We start from the raw sequence: 20,288 nt of genomic DNA on the forward strand, positions 1-20,288 counted from the left end.
TAAGATATCAAAAAAAAAAAGCCACAGATCTTCGTCCTGCTTTGTTGTTATTAGTGGAGTTTGCATACAGTACAACTAGCTGGCTACAAGATTTAAGAAGAAGAATCACTGAAACATTTTTTTTTAAACTTCCACAGTTAATGTACTAAATCCCTTCAGCAGAGTCCTGTTTTTTTAGGTCTTCAAGCTGACTCACCCCTCCTAAGTTCATTAACTGCAATGTAAATTCTCACTTTATCAGGATTTCCCCCAGAAAATGGGGTAATCCTGGTTGTAGGTGTCGTGGTGGGTTGCAGGAGATGTGCGCACAACCGTGGAGTGGGGTAGGTGGCTTGAGGAGCGTTGCGTCATGCAGCTCGAAGGAGGGGCGCAGCGTAAACGTAGTGTGCGTTGAGCTAATAACAAAGGTTATAATAACTAAGGTTATAAAAACAAAGGTTATTAGCTCAAAGGGGGGCGGGTGAGTAAAGCCTAACGGCAAGGAAACCCAACTTGTGTCAGGTAGGCTCGAAGTTAACGTGAGAGTCTCCTTAGGAAGCGCTAGTTTGAAAAGATATTAAACTGGTGTCAAAGCCAAACACGACCGCTGCAGGGTGCCGTTTTTTGGATTTAAACCGAATGACACCAGCAGCTTAATTTGTCTGAGCCAGTAGGTCGAGAAGATATACTTGTGTTATTATGCCATTATGACATTAGTTAAAAAAATTTCCCCAAATGACAATAATTTGATTTATCGCAGTAATTTTTGAAAAATGATTGTCCAGCAAAATTTGTTATTGTGACAGGCCTAGTTCTCGGCTGCCTTTTTTTTTTTTTTTTTTTTTTAGTATTTCTTGATTTAAGGAAAAGAAATGTGTATTTTCATCCACCGGCCTAAACACAATTGTGAAGATAAACTGAGAAAATGGTATATATGTGGTTAAAATTATATACATACCATAACCATCGAACTCTTTTGGATTTTTTTGTTCTACAACACTTGCCTGTGGGCCTATAGCTTTAATCACTGGAAAATACTTTTAGTAGAAACAAGGTATGGAAGTCTTTCAATCAGTGAATCAATGTATCTTTACGCTTTACCTGCTTTCTGTTGTTTTTTTTTTAATTATTATTTAATAGCTGTGCTTCATTCAGTGCTTTCTGGAATGGTGCGGCTTTTCTTCCTGCTACTCCCCTTTTGTTTTTCCTCAGGAGAACCTAGGCTCATTGTAGTGCTACTCACCCTACCAATCTCCCCCAGGACCAATTACATTCCAGCTTCGCCTTGCAGACCAGAAGATAAAAGAAAGCCAGAATATGTGTGTGTGTGTACTTGTTTATGTTGCATTTTAGTAAACTTTGTGGTATAACCTTCTCAAGACCGATGAGTATTTAACTCATCTGTCTTTTTCTAGCATTTTCCACTCATCCATGCTCTCAAATTCTTGCCACGCATGGGCTCCCTTTTGACAAAAAGAAAGCCCCAGTCCCACCAGGCAGACTTCAGAGGTGCAGCAGCACCTCCCCCACTGCAACCTCATGCCGACCCAATCTCCTTCGTCCTCACCATCACCACCTTTAATGTAGGAGAAAGAGAAACAGTACCTATTACAGATCAGAAGCTCCAACATATTAAGTAACTCTGGAGGACAGTAGAGGTGAAATTGTGGGACTCAGTCTAGATCACTTGGACTGATACACAGTGTCTTATCAGATGAGGCCAATATTTCTTTCTTCAGTATAAAAATATGATGTACTGACTTTATAAGTATTATAAATATCTATAAAAGTATATATATTTACTATTTATTTGGTATGATTTTTGTTTAGTTTGTTTTTCCTTGCACCTGCCAAAGTCTTCTTTTTAAAATTTCAGTCACATTTGTGTGTGTTTATTTTATTGTTTCCGGTCACAAATGGTTTTGGAAAAAAAACTGAAATTGTAGTTTTCAAAGCTTTAATAGTTTGTAATTGCAGCTTGGGTTTGTTGAATTGTTAGAAATCTGGTTAACTTTAACTTGTATCAGAGAAATCATTAGTTTTACCTACAACTCAGTATATAAATTCAGTTACTTACTACAAGCTCTTTGGAAGTGTCTAATTTTAAGAAATCTTATGTAAATTGCCAGGTTCAAACTTAAGTGTGGAGCAAATGAGAAAGAAGAGAGGTCAATTCTGTTCCAACGTACAAATATAATACAACTGCTGTGGGTCATTAGCAACAGAGCTGTGCATCTGTCCAGTCCAGTTGCTGTAATGAAAAGAAACGCATGACTATTCTTGTTCTGCTTTAATGAAGAAAAATATGCTCTGGAAGCTTGACAAAAGGTTTTTCTAGACAATAGACTGCTTTTCTTCTAAGGTAAATATTATGTTGCTTCCTCTACTTTTTTGTCTGGTGACACTGACCAAATCAAAGAAATAAATCTTTATTTGTCATTGCAATTGTGCATTCCAATGAAGTTTGTCTTCTGCATTTAACTCATCCCTTAGGAAGCAGTGGGCAGCTATTATAGCGCCTGGGGAGCTATCTGGGGCTAAGGGCCTTACTCAGCGACCGATAGCGGCAGTCTACTTGGATCGAACCGGGTACTTGCGACCTTCTCAGAGTGCAAGCGTGTTGCTCAAAAAAACTAGGCCATCGCTATATTTCTAAAAATTGTTAAAGATCTACTAATATGAAATGCTCTCAGATCAATTGTAATTGGCTATATAAAACGCAGAGTTCCTAAAGAAATTGTCTGACAGGATGGAACTGTGAAGAAGTCATTTTAAACATTCATACTGAATACACTCGACGAAAGGTCCATAGAGTGAGTATGTTTGTGAATATTTTTAGCAAATCCAATTAAATAGAGGAAATCATTAACAACAACATTTAGGCTATCACTTTCAGTTTCAACATGAATGTTAAAATACCCCACATTATGACCTCATCAGTATTTGGCCCAAAGTCAGTCTGAAAAGAATTGAGAGCGTAGGGAAACTGTTAGTGTGTTCTATTCCATATGTTCATTTGTGAATCACGTCAACAGAAATATTAGAAATATCTTGATTGAGAATAAAATTGACCTGTTCAAGGTTCATATTAGCTGCTGTAGCTTGGGGTGTTTTGAGGCTTTCTAATAGATTTTAGCTACACCCTTATAGACCCAAAAAAGGAGTCATTTTTGTACTGCAGTTGCATCACAGAAAAAGACATTTTAACAAAAACATTTTAAAAATGCCATAACATCACAGAGAGCATGACACTTTGAAATTATAATTTCAAAGTGTCATGTATCAGATTGTCAGTATATTTGTCTCTGAGTAAGGGATTCTGCAGGCTGTAAAGTTTTCCCCTGAGGACTGATTCAAATGTGAGCTTGTCGCACTGGGAAAAGGTAGTGATATTCCTGTAATCTCTCTGAATCACAGAATTTCTACATATCCAATTTGCCTTCTCTTTCTTTGTCTTTGAAAATAGTTGAAAAGGTACATGTTAAATACTTATTTTCTCTACCTTTGTTTCTCAGCTCTTACTGACTTTCAACGCAGTGGTTCTGAGCATGCCCTCTGGGGGGGCATGATATGCGAGGTGCAACACTAATACAGTACAGACAATACAGCGTGTCTGTATTGTCTGTACTGTATTACAGTTGCAAAGATCTGTTAGAACACATTATAGATAAATCCTGCTGCAGAGATTACCTGTTGCAGCTCCAAGAAACAGTCCAGAATTTCCACTGAGCTGTTCCAGCGTGTCACCACCTCAATCACCATCTTGTGTAGAGGCAGGTCCAGTAACCTTTGCTTCTCTTTAATTTTTGGGCTTGTTGTGGTGTTACAGTGAAAACATTATGCGATGTTGCTTACTCTACCGAGCAAACGTGCCACAGATGGGACTTTGAAGCTAAATAGAGACTGTGTGGAACGGCCGACTTGCGACAGGTCTATCGTTTCCACCACATGGACAATTTTCGCAGTGTTATGCCATAAGCTGGTTGAATATGCTTATTATTATTATTAATTATAATTTGGTATTATAATTTAAATAATAAATCATTCAACTCAAATTTCCGCTATAACAAATATAGTTCAAATGGTGGTGATGTTAGCTATAAGCTTGTAAGTATTTATGCCACTAATGCATTAGTTAATTTGCTGTTATGAACTCATTTATGCTGGAATAAATGATCAGGTCGGACTGTTAACCGACCAGGTTTATCCAGCAGGCTGTGAGAACCCCAATGTAACTGCAATTAGAGTTTAAATCCTTATTCCTTATCACCATCCAATGATATTGTCTCTGTATTAATATCAGATGTTAACTCCAAAGGAGGTTAGCTCTGATTTCTGAATAACCATGTAACTGTGAATTGGACTGAACACAAAACAATGTCTATTCCGCAGTGGTTGGTTTTATTGAACCAAAAGCAATTCCCTGTTACAGTAATTCTCTGATTCAAACAACTTTGGAATTCTTACTCATTACTAAACTAAAACATGCAAAAATATATATGTAGAAATAAAGAACAAACAAAAATAAACAATGGATTAAAATGAGCGGTTAGCAGATCTTAACTTAACTCAAAGTTGTTTAACACCGCCCTCGAAACACCGGCATTTCACGTATCAGCCTTGATAGACAGAACAGCTTCGGGAATCTCACTGGACGCTTTGATGTCTTACACAAAGCTAGTTCAGCTAAGCTACCTACAGTTCAGATATACGTCACCCTCCCAAGATGGCTGCTACGATGACGTATGAGGGGAGGTCCTAATGACGTAACCACGCTTACGCTGATGGGATAATGCCTCGCTTCGAGAGGGCGTAGCTAACTGGGAGTTTAAAGCAAAGCCCGCGACTTGAGCTCGGACAAAAAAAGATTAAATTGATAAGAAGACGCGAAAAGAGAGAGGGGGGGAAGCAGGGAAGAAGATGGAGAGGAATGAAGCAGTAACCCACGGCGGGGTTCTTGATGGATCACAAATCAACACAGCAAATCAATTGTAAAATGCATGCACATACAAAGAAAATGTTCAGCAAAATAATTCCAACTTCGTCGTGGAATAAAAGCATTAACCAACACCTACAAAGTTCTACCGCCTGCCCAGGCACTTCTAAACACCCTGTTGGTGAGACAGAAATAAAAGGGGAGACCCCGTTACTTTGAGGTGCCTCGGGGCTGGTCCGGAGCGCTCCGAGTAATGCGGCTTTCTGGACGCGTCTTGACGAGCGCAGTTGACCGCAGGCTGCAGCGGGACGGGGGAGAAGCTCCTTCGTTTCTTCCTCCGGGTTCACAGTCGCTTTGTTGGCCAGACAAAGCGGGGTCCTCTTCGATCAGTGGGAGATGCGGCGTCTCTCAGTCTTTTGATCAGAGGGAATTTAAAAGTACTTATTTAAGTCGACCTCCTGTTATAAAAAACAGGGAATAACCGTTGCGTCGAAAAATCTCGGTCCAGCGAGCAATCGAACACGTGGCGTGGAATCACCCCAACGGAATCAGCTGTGCGTGTCTTCTCGGGTTGGCTAAAAGCCAGGGAAGAAGGAAGCTTGTCGTGTGTGATCGGCTTTTATAGCCATCACCATAGCAACCTTATCTTGATCGGCGGCCATTTTGCCGTGTTGCGTGATGGGAGTTGGTGGCCATTTCGACCACATTGCATCATGGGTAACGCAGTCCGTTACGTCCCGAATTGATGCCCGCTTTTGTCACGTCTGAACTGGCACAACAGCAGCATTGTCCGTTACAATAGCTTTGTCTATCAGCTTCCATTCTCCAATTGCTTCAAACAATGGTTGACATAAATTACTGGCAATGTGGCTGGTTTCAACTGCTCTAGTCTGTAGGAGAGGATATACTAGATTCCACTCGTCAGTGTTGTGAGCAGTAATGGCCAGGTATGATTCTATTGCTCTGAATGTACAACAATCACAAATAAGAGCAACTTGCTGCTGATTTAAGTGACGTTGCAATGCCATGTTTCACATCAGCGTACATGTCACTCAGCTATTTGCATTTAACAAATATAATAAAATATTAATGTCTTGTTAAATGGTTTGGGAGATGCCTTGTGTTTTCACCTCCTTGTATCAGATCGTACATACCTTAGGGCTAGAGTTTGTTGGAGGTGCTATCAATGATTCCGCCATCTTGTTTAGTCACGCTACTTGGTGATGAGATCTTGCGTCATGTGAGAATTCACATGGCATTATGAAGAAAAGATGGATTAAAAGGATCAATTAAGACTCTTATGAATCAATATCTGGTCATTCAAAGCAAAATCAATAGATTTATGTTTTTTAAACCCAGCCCTACACCCATTATTCGGGAGTATCGGTGGAAACCGGAAGTGTTTTAGCTGACACCGGCAGTTACTTTTCCACAGTTGAAAATCTACATCTTACTAAAACCATCAGATTACTCCTCATTTACATCTTAAAGGCATACTATGCAACATTTTTCAGTTAATTAATGTGCTCCATACCGTTTTGGATGATTAAATGAGTCATTTCAGGTCGATCAAAGGTTTTCTCGGCCGCCCTGGTGGTCTGTGGGGGAAATACCGTACCTGTTTTTGCAGGAGCCCTCGGCACGCACCCACAGGCTCAGAAGTCTCGTGCAGGACCGCGAGAGTCGGTCTTGCTTCACGGCAAGAACTCCATGTGTTTTTGCCTGTTTTTTCCCTGCCATTCACTATATGCACGCGCGAAAGCAACAATAAAGAACCGCGTGTTAACCTCAAATAAACATGCAAGCATATCAAGTTTTATTATTATTATTATTATTTTATTTATTTTTTTATGTTGGCGAGGCTGTAGCGTGAGTTTGCAAGGTGGCCGCCTCGCCAAGAAAGCGCTGCGGGAAACCCTGATGTTCATACTTTCACTGTGTTAGTCATTGTTTGTACTGCAGTTTTTTCCACTTTTCGTTGCGTTCGCCTGTCTGCTAAGCTCAAAACAACCGCGCCTGGCTTGATGTTATTTAAAGTTAGTTCCTTGATTTTCTTCAAGCTTTAGTTTGAGCATTTGCCATGTTATCAATATTCTATTGGGAACATTGAGTTGTGAAATTTGAATGTCATTGCATTTTGTTGATATTCTTAAAACACTGCTTTCCTGAGTGTTCTGGAAATGTGTTTGGAAAATATGTGTGTGCGGTCTTAGTCAAGACAAAGTCAGTTACTCTTTCAAGTAAGTGGGATAAAGTTTTGTCTTGGGTGAGAGATGGGTCATGATCATACATGGATCCCCCAAAAATGGCTGCTTCTCCATTTTGTGTTGGTAGTAAAAAATATTGTAGATGTGGTAAAAGGCAGTAAATTAAATTCTGGAGTTCCTCTATAAACCTTGAACAAGCCTCCTCCTGAAATGCTGGAGCTGTTAGCTCTTTAAACAGTGAAGTTACAGTAAGATACCAATAAAACGTCAGGCTGAGCCTACCAGTACTGTTAACCAGTTATTATAGGTTATATTACATCCTAACATGAGCTCTTTTCATTTCATAGATACTTTAGCTCATGCCCTATAACTACTGTAAATTCGAGGCAGTTTTGACATAATTGAATGTTGTGCCAAAAGTCATTTCTACTGTCACGCCTAGTTGGTTGAGAATGAGACGGATTTGACTGGATCCGAAGACTCTCTTCCTTCCAAATATCTTCTCCTGAATTTCTTTGAGGGACAACTGTCGACTGTCAACATTCAATAGAAAAGTCGATTACTAAAATGATTGTTAGTCACAGCCCTACTTTCAATCTGTCTTGATTTTGGATTTAAAATACCTCCTTGAAAGCAATCAACATATTTGCTAACAAAAATGTTCTTTTCACAGGAAGATGGTTCATTCGTGAGGGTTGGCTGAAGATTGTCCCTTCAAAAGGCACTGAGACGAAGCCAAAGATGTTTTTCCTGTTCTCTGATTTGCTGCTGGAGGCGAAACCCTGTAGTCCACTTTCTGTCTCTAATGGCAAAAAGTTTGTAGGCCAGCATGCCTATCCACTGCAAGATGCTGCTGTTGAAAAGGTGTTTGGCCACACCAGGAGCCACGGAGGCCTGCTCAGCGTGAGTTTTCAAGGCTTATAACCTTTGCTATAACAATGTTGTTGTTTTTTCCACAGACTAAGCATGTAATATTTAAATTAAGTAAACAAGGCTGGGTAAGAGTTTTCCAATTTTCCCAAGAAGAGAATGACATCATCAGCAAATAAAGCAATTTTGTGTTTCTGTTGGCCTATTGTCAGACCAATAATATTTTCATGAGATCACACTGCATTGACAAATGGTTCAGTGCTAGAATAAACAGTAAGGGGGACAAGGTACACCCCTGCCTACATCCCAGATTAATTTTAAATTGTTTAGATATAACCACATTTGTTAGTATTCCAGCATGTGGTTCATTATATAAGAGTTCAACCCACTGGCAGAAATTATTCCCACAGCCAAATCTCTTTAACATCTCAAATAAGTAGGGTCACTCAAATCTATCAAAAGCCTGTTTGGTGTCCAATGATAGCAAAGCAGTGTCTTGTTTTCCTTCCAAATTATAAAGTATATCCATCAGTCATCTCATGTGAAATCCCTGTCTACGATAAATCCATTCTGGTCAATTATGTGGGGTAATAGTCAAGATTTTGCAAAGTATATTTAAATCCATTGGTCCTAAATTTTCACATTTATTTTTTCACATTTTATTTACCAGATTTGGGCAGTAAATTTATCAGGGCTCCTCTTAATAAAGCAGAAAGGATTCCTTTTTTTAAGTGAGTCAGAGTACATGTCAAAAAGAGGGAGAAGCAGTTTGGTTTTAGACTTTTTATAAAATTCTGTTGACAGCCCGTCTGGACCTTGGGCTTTACCTGTTTTCTAATGATCTGATGCTATAGATATTTCTTCCTTTGTTATAGCTGCACCAAGATCTGCACTCATTACTTTTGAAATTTTTGTCATTTGAAGGATATCTAAGAAAAAGGTTTGCTCTTGTTCCTCTTGTGTGATACCGGAGCTGTACAATTTTTCAAAAAATGCCTGAAAGGTTTTATTGATTTCTAAAAGGTCAACAATAATCTGTCCCTCTCTATTTTGGTGATATTTATGAGGTTTTTCTGAGGTGATATTTTTCTCATTTTGTAATTGTCTGAGGCGCCAGGCTAATAATTTCCCGGGCTTTTTGCCTTGATCATAAAATGTCTATTTAAGACGCAAAAGAGGCTGCTCTAAAGGCAGAAAGTTAATTTTACTGCGTTCTTAGTAGCAAAGGTTTTCAGTGGATGTTTGATTATAACGTTTCAAAAATATTTCCTCTCAACTCAATCTCTGTTGTCTGTTGTGTCTTTATTTTTTGATAGGTTTGTTTTGCCTTATAACTCGTAAAACAAATTATCTGTCCTCTTATATAGGCCTTAAAGGCTTCCCACCTTGAAGAGGGTGACATTTCATCTGTATTGGTTTAAAAAAAGATGTTTATTTTTTTAATCTATGAAAAATATGACTTCTGAGACTAGTCTGAAGTCTCCACCAGGGAGGGTCTCTGCGTACTCTTAAGTCGTCATATATTAGTGAGTTTGGTGCATGGTCAGATATTAAGATGCTATCATATTGACAGTCCCTTTATGTCACAAATTGGCCTAAATTAAAAAGTAATTTATACATGAATATGATTTATGTATATTTGAATAACAGGAGAATTTAAAACCCATAGGATTCATATCCCTCCAAATGTCTTATCAGATTAAGTTCCTTCATAAAGTGTTACTTTTAGAATGAGATTTGTCAAACCCTGTGTTTCTATCCAAATCTGGATTCACTGTGCAGGTAAAATCCCATGCTATAATATAGCTACCAGACAGAGATGAGATTATAAGGAAGAGATCATGAAAGAACTTTGGGCCATCAGTGTTTGGAGCATAAATATTTATCAGGTTTATCTTTTCCATAGTAAGTGTGCCCTCTAGGGTAATATACTTTTCTGCCTCATCTTTAATAACCCTTGTCACATGAGGTGGTATGGATTTATGTATCAAGATCACAACCCCTCTTGAAGTAAAAGGTGCTGAATATATACAGCCCTACCACCTCCTCCCAACCTTAGCCTCCTGACCAGATAGCAGGTGACTTTCTTGAAATAACACAATATCAGAGTGTTTAGATTCCTCCCTAGCCATTATCTGTTTGACTTTTTTCAGTTTTTGTAATCCTCTGCAGTTCCAAGAAGATATTTTAATTTTTAATGCCACCAGACATCCCGGGATGTCTAACATTGAATGGGCCTCCCACTGTTTTTGAATTATTTAAAGGAGAAGAAACGAAAAACATCTGGATGTTAAGAACTACAGTATACCCCTTTTACTTAGAACATTGAATGTTGTTAACCACCCTCCGTTAATTTATAGGTATCTAATAGCTGGAGGCTGTTCCGCGCAGTAGTGAGGATCCGGGTCCACCTGCTGCTTTCAGGGTGTTTGCAAAGTTCTCTGTTTTCAGTTGGTTGGTTAAAGATGCCAGACTGACCGTTGTGTGTCACCAGCAGACGTGCAGGAGGAGTCATGCCGTATCGTATTCCCACAGCATGGAGTTGGTGTCTCACAGCATCAGATTCTTTCTGTTTTTTGTCCACACCGGTTGCGAGGTCATCATAGACTCTCACTAATTGGCTCTGGAATAGAATCTGTTCTTTGCCCTGGCAGCTCTTATCACAGCCATTTTATCCTTGTACTTTAAAAACTTCACGGTAAGAGTCCTTGGCGCGGCTGTATTTAATGTACTTTTCTGGCCAAAACGATGTGCTCTCTCCAGTGTCTGCATGGTGCATAACTGTGCCAAGTTTAAAACATCTAGCAGCCACTTTTGCATGAATGCCCAGGCGTCTTCTCCCTCTGCGCCCTTGCGTAGGTTAACCAGTCTCTGTTTAGATCATTGTGATCTGTCCTTCAGATCCAGCACTTTCCCTTCAAGATCTTTGTTTTTGTTTTCAAGAGCCTGGATCCTGGCTTGCAAACTGGTGACGCTATCCTCTGCTGCAGATATCCTGAGCTCCGCTTCACCAACCCACTCGGCACACTCATCTTTTTTACCATTCTCTATTGTTAACAAGATACAGTCTAATTTTTAGAGGAAGTCAGACTTCAAATTTGCAATTGCAGCCAATATTACGGCAATATAGCGGCACCGATGCATACACATCCTCTCAGCAAGCCGCCATTACCGGAACATCTTTTTTATGTTTTTAACTTTGAATTATTGTTGTAATGTGTCATTTTTGTTCGTAGCCCTTAAGCCAACAGCAATTGTTTTTGAAAGTGCTGTAAATAAATTAAATTCGATTACAAAACAGTTTTCTTTGTAAGGCAAAAGGCAGCCGCTTGGTTGTCATTCACAATTTTCAGTTATGTAATACATCAAACCCTGTCTACTATGTAGAAAACATACACTGCAAAAAGAGAACAAAAAGTAAGTAAAGATTTCTTGAAAATGCTGTATTTGCTCTTGATTTGAGCAGGTAAATGAGATGACTTGCCAATGGAGTAATATTTTTGCACTTAAAATAGGAACAACTCATCTCAATCATCTCTTTTCAAGTGAAGTATATCTAATTTTCTTATTTTAGGGCTAAAAATACTCATTCTATTGACAGATCATCTTATTTACCTGCTCAAATCAAGGACAAATGCACTCATTTCAAGAACATTTTACTTACTTTTAGTTCCCGTTTTGCAGTGTACCTAAAAAATAAAAAAATAAATAAAATAATATATATATATATATATATATATATATATATATATATAAAGTTGCGTCTTTTAAAATTGTGGTTATATTGCAAATGTGATTAATTGTCCAGCCTAGCGCAGAACATAACCTCAAAGCTGGGTGCTCCCAGCGCTTCTCAGCTTTAGAAATGTACATAAGCATGTAACTTACATGAGAAGCAGACAGCAATCTGTGTCGGACTTGTGAGATAAATCCAACTTTTTGAGTGGGAGAGCTGAGAGGCAGTTCTGACTGCGTTCAGGTGTCCTCAGACAGTATTTATACCAGGCTGGAAGAGAGGTGCTGCAATTAATGCACGCTGCAATGTAAATTAGTCTAACTAATGGAGCATTAATTGTTGGTTTTGCGAGCGATGCCGATTCTCGCCTCATTTAGTCCCAATGTGGGGGAACAGATCTGGGTTGCTATGAGTCTGGAATACAGGTCGACTGATATATCAGCCAGCCGATATTATCAGCCGATATTTGCATTTTTGTCTTGTATCGGTATTAGCTCATACACATGCATGCATTGGCCGATCCATTAGCGCATTCAGGCGCCTTGCTTTAACGTCACGGGGCGAGCATACGTTGCCGCCGCCTCCCTGGCAGAGAGCGGCTGTTAATGTGAGACTGGTTTTCAACCACGTCTGTTTCTCACTGAGAACAGAGCAGCTGAGCGGGGCCGGTTTTTACTTTCACTCACTGAAACTCGTACGTTAATGTTGGTTTTTAAATGGTGGTTGAGACACTTGAAGTCGGTATAAAACGTCTTTCCTACTGTCTAAAAACCCATGTGTGATCTCCAGCTGGCCACCTCCCACCGCTGCATGTGTATGCGTTGCCATGAAGAAACCTGTATGCGCATGAAAACAATCACTGCGCTTAAAGCATTTAACATTGCAGAAAATATTGTTCAGCGATGGTCAGTCTTTTTTCTGCTCCTCCTCCCCACAACAAGAAGCTCTTTTCTCGCTGTGACACGTTCATTAGTCATTAATCATTTCGCAAGAAAGATGCGACAGAGTGGTGTAGATTGGCAACAACTGTTCTTTTTATGTGTGGTTGTGTATGTGCACGCGTCTTCCTCTCTGTGTACCTCTTTGACAGTTTCCCTCAAGGAGCAGATAGGATAAAAAAAAAAGATGGTCATTATTGTAAGTAGAAAAAAATAAGGTTAATATATAAATCAAACAGTTGTTCTCAGATAGGAACTTTGCATTGATGACCTGCTGTAAAAAAACACCAAGATTCAGATTGTTCACGTTTCTTTAAAATTTGTTGTTATATTGCTATTTACAAATGTTATTAGGAAGGTAATTTGCACTAGACAGGCCTTGTGCCGCTACATGAAGTGCACAAACAATTAAGTGTTTATTTTTTATTGTTGTATTTTAAAAGCCTGTTTGCTGTTGCGATGACCTGGATAATTGAGAATTTGCACAGAAACGTTGCGGTTTATTTTATTTAATAAGGAATAGTGCATATTATTCAACATAAGTCCATTAAATCTGTCATGTAAATATGCCAGATTTAGCCACAAGGGCTAATTTTCATCTGTGGTCCCATGGCAGGTTAATGGTAAAGAAAATGGACAAATAGAAATAGTAAATAGAAGTGTTAACAGAAGCATGTGTGTAACTGTAATAAGAGTCCCATTCTGAAACATGGCAGGTGGAGGATTGTCATTTGGTGTTTTTCTCAAGGACACTTACATGTGGCAGGGTAGCATTGCAATTGAACTTGCAACCCCCTTGTCAGACAACTATTTAATTCCATTACGGGTAAGGGCTTTTCTTGTAGGAACCATTTTAATTCTTCACATTGGACTGTGCCCTAAGGATAAAAAAGATTTAGCTTTCATGTTCGTATTATTGTCAGGATTTGTGTTACACAAGTATCAGGTAGAGTTAAGCTTAGACTGTTACCAGGAATTTAATAAAATTCCCACCTTTTTATGTAAGAGACAAAATGATCTAGTCGTTGGATCAGATTAGGTTGCAGATCCATCTCTTCCGCTCTTCTAGCAAATGCATCTTCCTTAAGCCCACGTTGCGATCTCCCTGCAGCTTATCTAATGGTAGAAATGGCATTTCATTAGCCTCTTTTCCTAGCATGCCCTGCATGCATACGCAATAGCTTTCGACATAATTTCTCATAACGACACATTATTGATCCTGGGCCCCTACCTGAGCTCAAGGGAAAGGGCTATCACCACTCCAGGGCTCTCATCGTGCGTGACCATGAGGAATTAAAGGCAAATTAAATTTGACAGCTGTAAATGTCACACCAATCTATATGCAAAGTTTGAAAAAAAAAAAATAGCTCTTATTAAAATTTCCAGGGTTTTTTCTCTTCTCCTTCTTTTTTGTCACGTTATTTATGTCCCCTCAACAGTTTTTCTTAGTATTTCTTCTCTCTGTTCTGACCTTTTTCTGTTTTCTCAGCTCTCTCTCTTCCTTCTGCTAATATCCCCTCACTGCTTAAGTATTTTTCTCACATCCCTGACAGATTCTCTTTGATGTATAAATAATCAGGCTAAATTATTCTCAGCTATAAGGATTTTTGCTTTGCTGTTCTTATTATACAAAATAATTTCTACCTAAGAGGATCATATTTCCTGTCATATCCCTAATTACAGTGCTACAGTAGGGCTGGAATTTCTTTATGCAGGGGAGGGTCCCTAATATTATAAAGCATTTAGCTCTTTCTGACTCAATGAAGTCTTTAATAAGACATTACTTTTGTTGATGTTAGGTCTGGAATCTTTTTGATTAAGTGTACCATAAAAACAATGTTCTCATCTCTCTGTATTGAAATTGTCCTTCATAAACTTTCTGGCCTGTTCAAATTTATTTGAAAATTAATTGTATGTTACAACCTACCAGCTGACTATCTGTGACTGTGACTAAGACATGTCAGTATGTAAAGAAAGCACACTTACACACTGGAAATTGTTTTTACTTCCTTGAAATATCACCTGATTACAAAACAGTTTTACTTAATTTACTTTGCTTCCAACTATAATTATTTTTTTCTGTGTCAGTTTTCAGTTTGAGGTTTGGTTGTGCTCATTTCTTGTAAAAACAACAGCGGCTTTCTTTTTTCAGAAGTAGTTTTGGCTTGATTTGGACTGCCCTCTACTGTCTCTTTTGCTCACACTGCAGTCAGGTTTTTCACTGAAACAAGCCTCCAGTGGAAGAAACTAATATCAACCATATGACTACAAATCTGTTTGTGTTTTTTGTCCTTTGCTAGCAATAATTTCTCCCCCAAAAAGATGAATATGTAGCTTCTAAACTACATGGGGGGAAAGCTGTTAATTTGACTACAATTCATATTTTCCTAAAGACAAAACGTGAGAACAAAATCTGAAATGAGTGAAGCGTTTTTTTTGTTGTTGTTTTTTTACACTGTTGCCAATGAAGTCTGAATGATATTTTCAAAGAATTTTGTCTTTTTACTCCAGTTTCTTTTTATTGTAACATTTTTGGAAGAGATTGAGAATGTTTTGAGCAGAATTAAACATTATTCAATTCAATTTTATTTATATTGCGCCTATTCACAACACACGTCATCTCAAGGCACTTTTTATATTAAAATCTAGCTCACCAGCTTAGGGTGAAATCTGTCATGTGGGAATCCAGGCATGGGTGAGCTCCTTCCAGCCACAGGAAACCTCTTCTCACAGCCTTGAATCAGCTTTCCTGCAAAAGCTGAGAAAGATTACAAAAGCTGCTTTCTGTAGAGGCTGGTTCCTTACTTTGACGTCTGATTCCGCAGAAGCACTGTAGCTACTTCCAGATTGAGCACATGTTGGCCTCTCTGATGTGCATCCCACGCAAAAAAGAGAGCGATGAGAGAGCAGGTTAAAGTTTTATAGTTGCAGACGTCCTGCTGTGAGGCAGCCCCCAGGGAGGAACCTGCTACAGTTTCAATATTATGAGATACCGTCTGTGTTTACATTTCTCTTGGCCCTAGACAGTTCTTATGCTCCATTTATCTGGAACAAACTCCCAGAAGACTGTAAAAGTGCTGAAACCCTGAGTTCCTCTAAATCATAGTTAAAAACATATTTATTTAGAGTTGCCTTTGAATGTTAATGTTGACTATTCAACATTTCCACTAACTATTCCACTGCACTGTGCTTTCCTTTTTATAGGGTGACCAAACGTCCGTATTTCCCGGGACATGTCCGTATTTCACGTCCTGTCCCGGGCGTCCCGGGTTTTTTTTAGAAAGTGAGGAAATGTCCTGTTTTTTAAATTACCTTCATTGGACCATTAAATTGACAGGCACTAGGGCACTGCGCACAGCGCTGCGTGTGACGTAATCCCTGAGCCGCGTCAGTGCGGGCAGCCCTGTTCTTAATCAGAAGATAGATAGCGTGGCTTTCAGTACGCCAACAACATGCCGAAGCGCAAATGTATGTTTACCGACGATTTATAAAAGAGTTTCCCCGCTTTCAGACCGGGTCGAGACAAATGGGAGGCCTTTATTGTACTATTCATTCATTACAGGAATTGTTAAGCATTTTTTAATAAATAAATTTTGAATAAAATTATCATTTGTTATTGGAGTTATTGCTGTTGACTTTTACGGAAAAGAATTTTTAATAAACCAACTGTAAATATCATGTTATTGTAGGATTACGTAGGCCTATGTTAAGTGAGTGCATGCCACAGACATCTCTATGCATGGGAACAGAGATCCCCCCCCCCCCCCCCCCCCCCCCCCCCCCACACACACTCCAAGGTGTCCTGGTTTTCCCAAATGAAAATATGGTCACCCTACTTTTTATGTTTTCTTTTTTATGTTGTGTTCATGTACAGCACTTTGTCTTGTTACTGAAATGTGTTATACAAATAAACTTGCCTGTCGTAGTGTGAAAGCATTCTGTTTTACAAGATAGGACAGGTGCTCCCACCCAACATTAGACATCATGTTGCCAATAACTTTTTTTTGCATCTTCTTTTTCCAGCTAACCTTCCCCAAAGCAAAACTCCTGCTGATGTCCAACAACCATGATGACTTCAATGACTGGTATCAGTGTCTGAGCTCAGCCATCAGGTATATAGCTGTTACACACACAAACACACACACATATGCATCCTTGTTTAAAATCCTGAGTGAGGACTGTGCCTTGACTTTGGTAGACTTCCATTCATTTTCAAGCCTTTCATTTTATGGCCTAACTCTTTCCCTAAACCTAACCTTTACCAAAATATCCCTAAACTAAATCTAAATTACACCTTATGGGCTCGACACACAGGGAGCAAGCAAAGACGGTGACTAATGGCCTTCATCACCACCGCGTGGAAGACCCAACATACGGGACATGACAGCAGCGTTTCAAATCGCATTGTTGAATCACTTGTTTCCCAGAAATGTTATTGGTTATAAAATTGGAGGGCTTTTGATATTTTCAATGATATTTGGAGCAGATATAGTTTTTGTTGGAGGGCATGGCAGTAGCGGGTGGCAAAGTGCGTCATCACACCATGACCTTACGTTTGACTCCAATTTTTACATACAGTTAGGCCCAGAAATATTTGGACAGTGACACTAGTTGTTATTTTAGGTGTTTATGAAAACATATTTTTTGTTCAACCCCTTGAATTAAACCTTAAAGTCTGCACTTCAATTATATTGTAGTTGTTTTATTTCAAATCCAGCGTAGTGGCATACAGAGCCCAAATCATGAAGATTGTGTCACTGTCCAAATATTTCTGGGCCTAACTGTAGATCATTGGATATGCACCAAAAACTGTGATTGATCCTAGTCCAGCCCCACACAAGACTCCACCCCAACATTTGATGGGCGTGGCCTATTTCCTTCACAGCGCTCCCTAGCAGCACTAAAACAGTCAATCTCAAGCCATTCTTTGTCCAAAAATTATAAAATTCGGTACACATACGTATCTTCTCAGGACCTACAAAAAAGTCTTCTGGAGCGATGGTCCAAACCCTACAGGAAGTTGGCTAGTTTGAATCAAAGCCGCCATTTTGTCTCTTTTACTAGTATTGTATTAGAGTAAACTCTTCCTACGGCTTTTGAGTTACAGACTTCAAAATCACTTAGTCTTCACCCATTGGGAATCAAAAGTTATCAAAAGCTTTTTGCTACATGAAAGCATGTGGGCTTGGCCAAGCCTCAAAATTTGACTTCTCGCCATGAAAGACGAAACTGTAATAAGTTCAACACACTAGGTCACAGCAGCACCAATCTTTCTGCGAGTCGTATCATAGAAGTTCTCACAACAGTCTTGTGCTCATTTGATTACATCACTTTAGCCCCGCACACTTAAAACAGGAGCAACCCACACCATGGTTGTAACCTCAGCAGTAAACACTTTTTTTTTTTAATGGGTCTCTTTAAGCTTGGAGAGGAAAAGGCATATGACTTATATCCATGTGATGTTTGAACTAATGGAAACTAATGTTTCTATGACTGACACAAATAGGTGAAAGAAATTATAAATTGTAAATTATGTCTTTGCAGGAAGCTGCAGTCTAAACACACTGTTCTTCAGAGAGATGAGCCGTGTCGCAGACCTGTCCTCTCACCTGTGGACCAAACCAATTCAGTCAGGAAGAGAAACATGGTGAGTGTTAAAGCCCATCACAAACTTACTCACTGGTGGAAATGCAGGCTCTCGTGGCAAGTCATCCTGTAGTAATTTTAATTAACTTGAAAATGCTTGATAGACATAAATATAACTATATATATTTTCAAAGGTTTGTTTCTGTTATTTGTGATGGTTCTGGCTAATGACAAAATGTAAAATTCAGTTTTTCAGACAATTTTAAATAGACCAATAAAAAGTATATTTTTAATACAGAAATGCAGCACACTAGAAAACTACTTCTGTGTACAATATGTTGAGTCCGTACTTAATCGGGGCTCATTATGCATGAAGTACAATCTCACAAACTCAAATTCTTCTTCAAAATCTTTCAGGACTGCTTTTGCAACTTTTTCACACCCCAACACTATTATCTTTGGCTTAACTTTCCATTTATATGCTTGAATACTGCATACATTTCTGTATTGAATATCCTTTCCATAGTGATTACTGAAATTATTTAATTATTCCCAATGATAAAGATACAAATGAAGTAATCCTAAACAAAAAGAACATCTGTTTTGGTAATTCGTTGCGGGTTTTCTGTATTCTATAAAAATCTGACTGAACAAATGTCTTTCACCAATCCAGCTCAAGTTGAGGCTATGTCATGTTAGTCACCTGGAAGAGACCAGCTATGCCTGAGTGCTCTTGGTTTAACTGCACATTGATTTTTCACTTGGTCAAAAACTAGTTTGCACTTTACAGTTTGCTAATAAATCCTTTTTCTTCAGACTAGCATTAATCCCACCAACAATGTTCAGAATACAGGGGCAGAGCTGGAGTGCAGCGCTCCCAAGAGGACAAAGCAGTCTGCTGACGCACAGCAAAGGTGGGTTCTTTGTAGTTTCACTTCTTTGAACATTCCATACTAAGGGCCAGTTCTTGTATTCACAAAGAATCCTAAGATTAAAAGTAGCTCTTAGTGACGTCATTTTAGGAAAAATCTTTCCTGAATTTTAAGATTTTTCTTAGAATTTTACCTTAGAAATTTATTCACACAGCATCTTAGGCCATAAGAGAGCTCTTAAAGTGATAAAATGTTAGGAGTAGTGAGGAAGACTTTTAGCAACCCTTAGAGCATCTTAAGCAGGGATGATGGTGGAAACAGAGAGAGCTGATTGGCTGATCCAGCACCTAAACAGTGGAAGAAATTAGCACCTAATTTTCTTTAACATTCATACAATCATTGATATGTAGATAAGATCAACTGTGTGTGTGATTGAAAATGTTCTCCCTGTGCCCAGCAGTGAAGAAGCTTCTACCTCCAGCTGTGTGATCCTCTGATGGATTTCTTCGCTCTCATACAACTAGGTACACTTGCACCTTTATAACTTGGTTGCACTCTTTGATTTTCATGCAGCTGTACTGCCTACCCACGTATTTTTCCTCTGTTTGTTTGCTTCAACTGCAGAGCTTTTTGTTACCTACCGCTGGGGATAAGTACCTACCGACCCCCACCCCACCCACAACCTTAATTACCTTGAGTGAGCATATATCTATTTTATCTATATTATAATGAGGACTGTAATGTAAACTTTCAGTCTAATCCACGTGATTTTAAAATACCAAAGATGAGGAGCTTATGTGCAAAATGGGTTCTGCTAACATGTAGCAGTAACAAGCTGTAGGATAATTGCTCCTTCCTGAAGGCTCCCATTGTGTTTATTGAATGGTTCTTTATCTCTTTGAATCCAGGCAAAACAACCTGGTTAACAGATATGGAATGTGATGTGCAGAAGGTTTTTATCACTTTGTAGCATTTAACCTTTAGTCCTACCTTTTAACAGAAACTCTACAAATATTAACACTGTTATGATTGTTTAAATATCATGCTATTTTGCTGTTTTTACTTTTCTTGCTTTTTCACATACTATTGAAAACTGTTGTCATAGTTTCAAATATATATGTAATTTCCTTAACAATGAAAATAATAAAACTACCCTAGATGTTT

General features: G+C 38.8%; 1 protein-coding gene and 1 long non-coding RNA gene across 5 annotated transcripts in view; one reads left to right on the forward strand and one right to left on the reverse strand.

The window, feature by feature from the left end:
* Nucleotides 1–20,288, forward strand: part of arhgef39 (Rho guanine nucleotide exchange factor (GEF) 39) — a 47,053-nt gene extending 26,765 nt beyond the window's left edge. Inside the window, exons 8-13 of one of the 4 annotated variants that reach the window (XM_036149216.1) lie at nt 7,796–8,025; nt 16,690–16,778; nt 18,211–18,313; nt 19,069–19,166; nt 19,582–19,648; nt 19,749–20,288. In XM_036149216.1, coding sequence (XP_036005109.1) covers nt 7,796–8,025; nt 16,690–16,778; nt 18,211–18,313; nt 19,069–19,166; nt 19,582–19,621 — 560 coding nt within the window. In that variant the 3' untranslated portion in view covers nt 19,622–19,648; nt 19,749–20,288. The remainder of the gene's footprint in view (nt 1–7,795; nt 8,026–16,689; nt 16,779–18,210; nt 18,314–19,068; nt 19,167–19,581; nt 19,649–19,748) is intronic. The other 3 variants (XM_036149217.1, XM_036149218.1, XM_036149219.1) reach the window with 3 other exon arrangements.
* LOC118566615 lies at nt 961–15,502 on the reverse strand. Its single transcript, XR_004933147.1, has 2 exons — nt 15,321–15,502; nt 961–1,555 (listed from the first exon to the last, which is right to left on the reverse strand). It is a non-coding gene; the product is annotated as an uncharacterized LOC118566615 (long non-coding RNA).

The sequence above is a fragment of the Fundulus heteroclitus genome, chromosome 17 (assembly GCF_011125445.2).
Source record: "Fundulus heteroclitus isolate FHET01 chromosome 17, MU-UCD_Fhet_4.1, whole genome shotgun sequence".
In the NCBI taxonomy this organism is placed as follows: Eukaryota; Metazoa; Chordata; class Actinopteri; order Cyprinodontiformes; family Fundulidae; genus Fundulus; species Fundulus heteroclitus.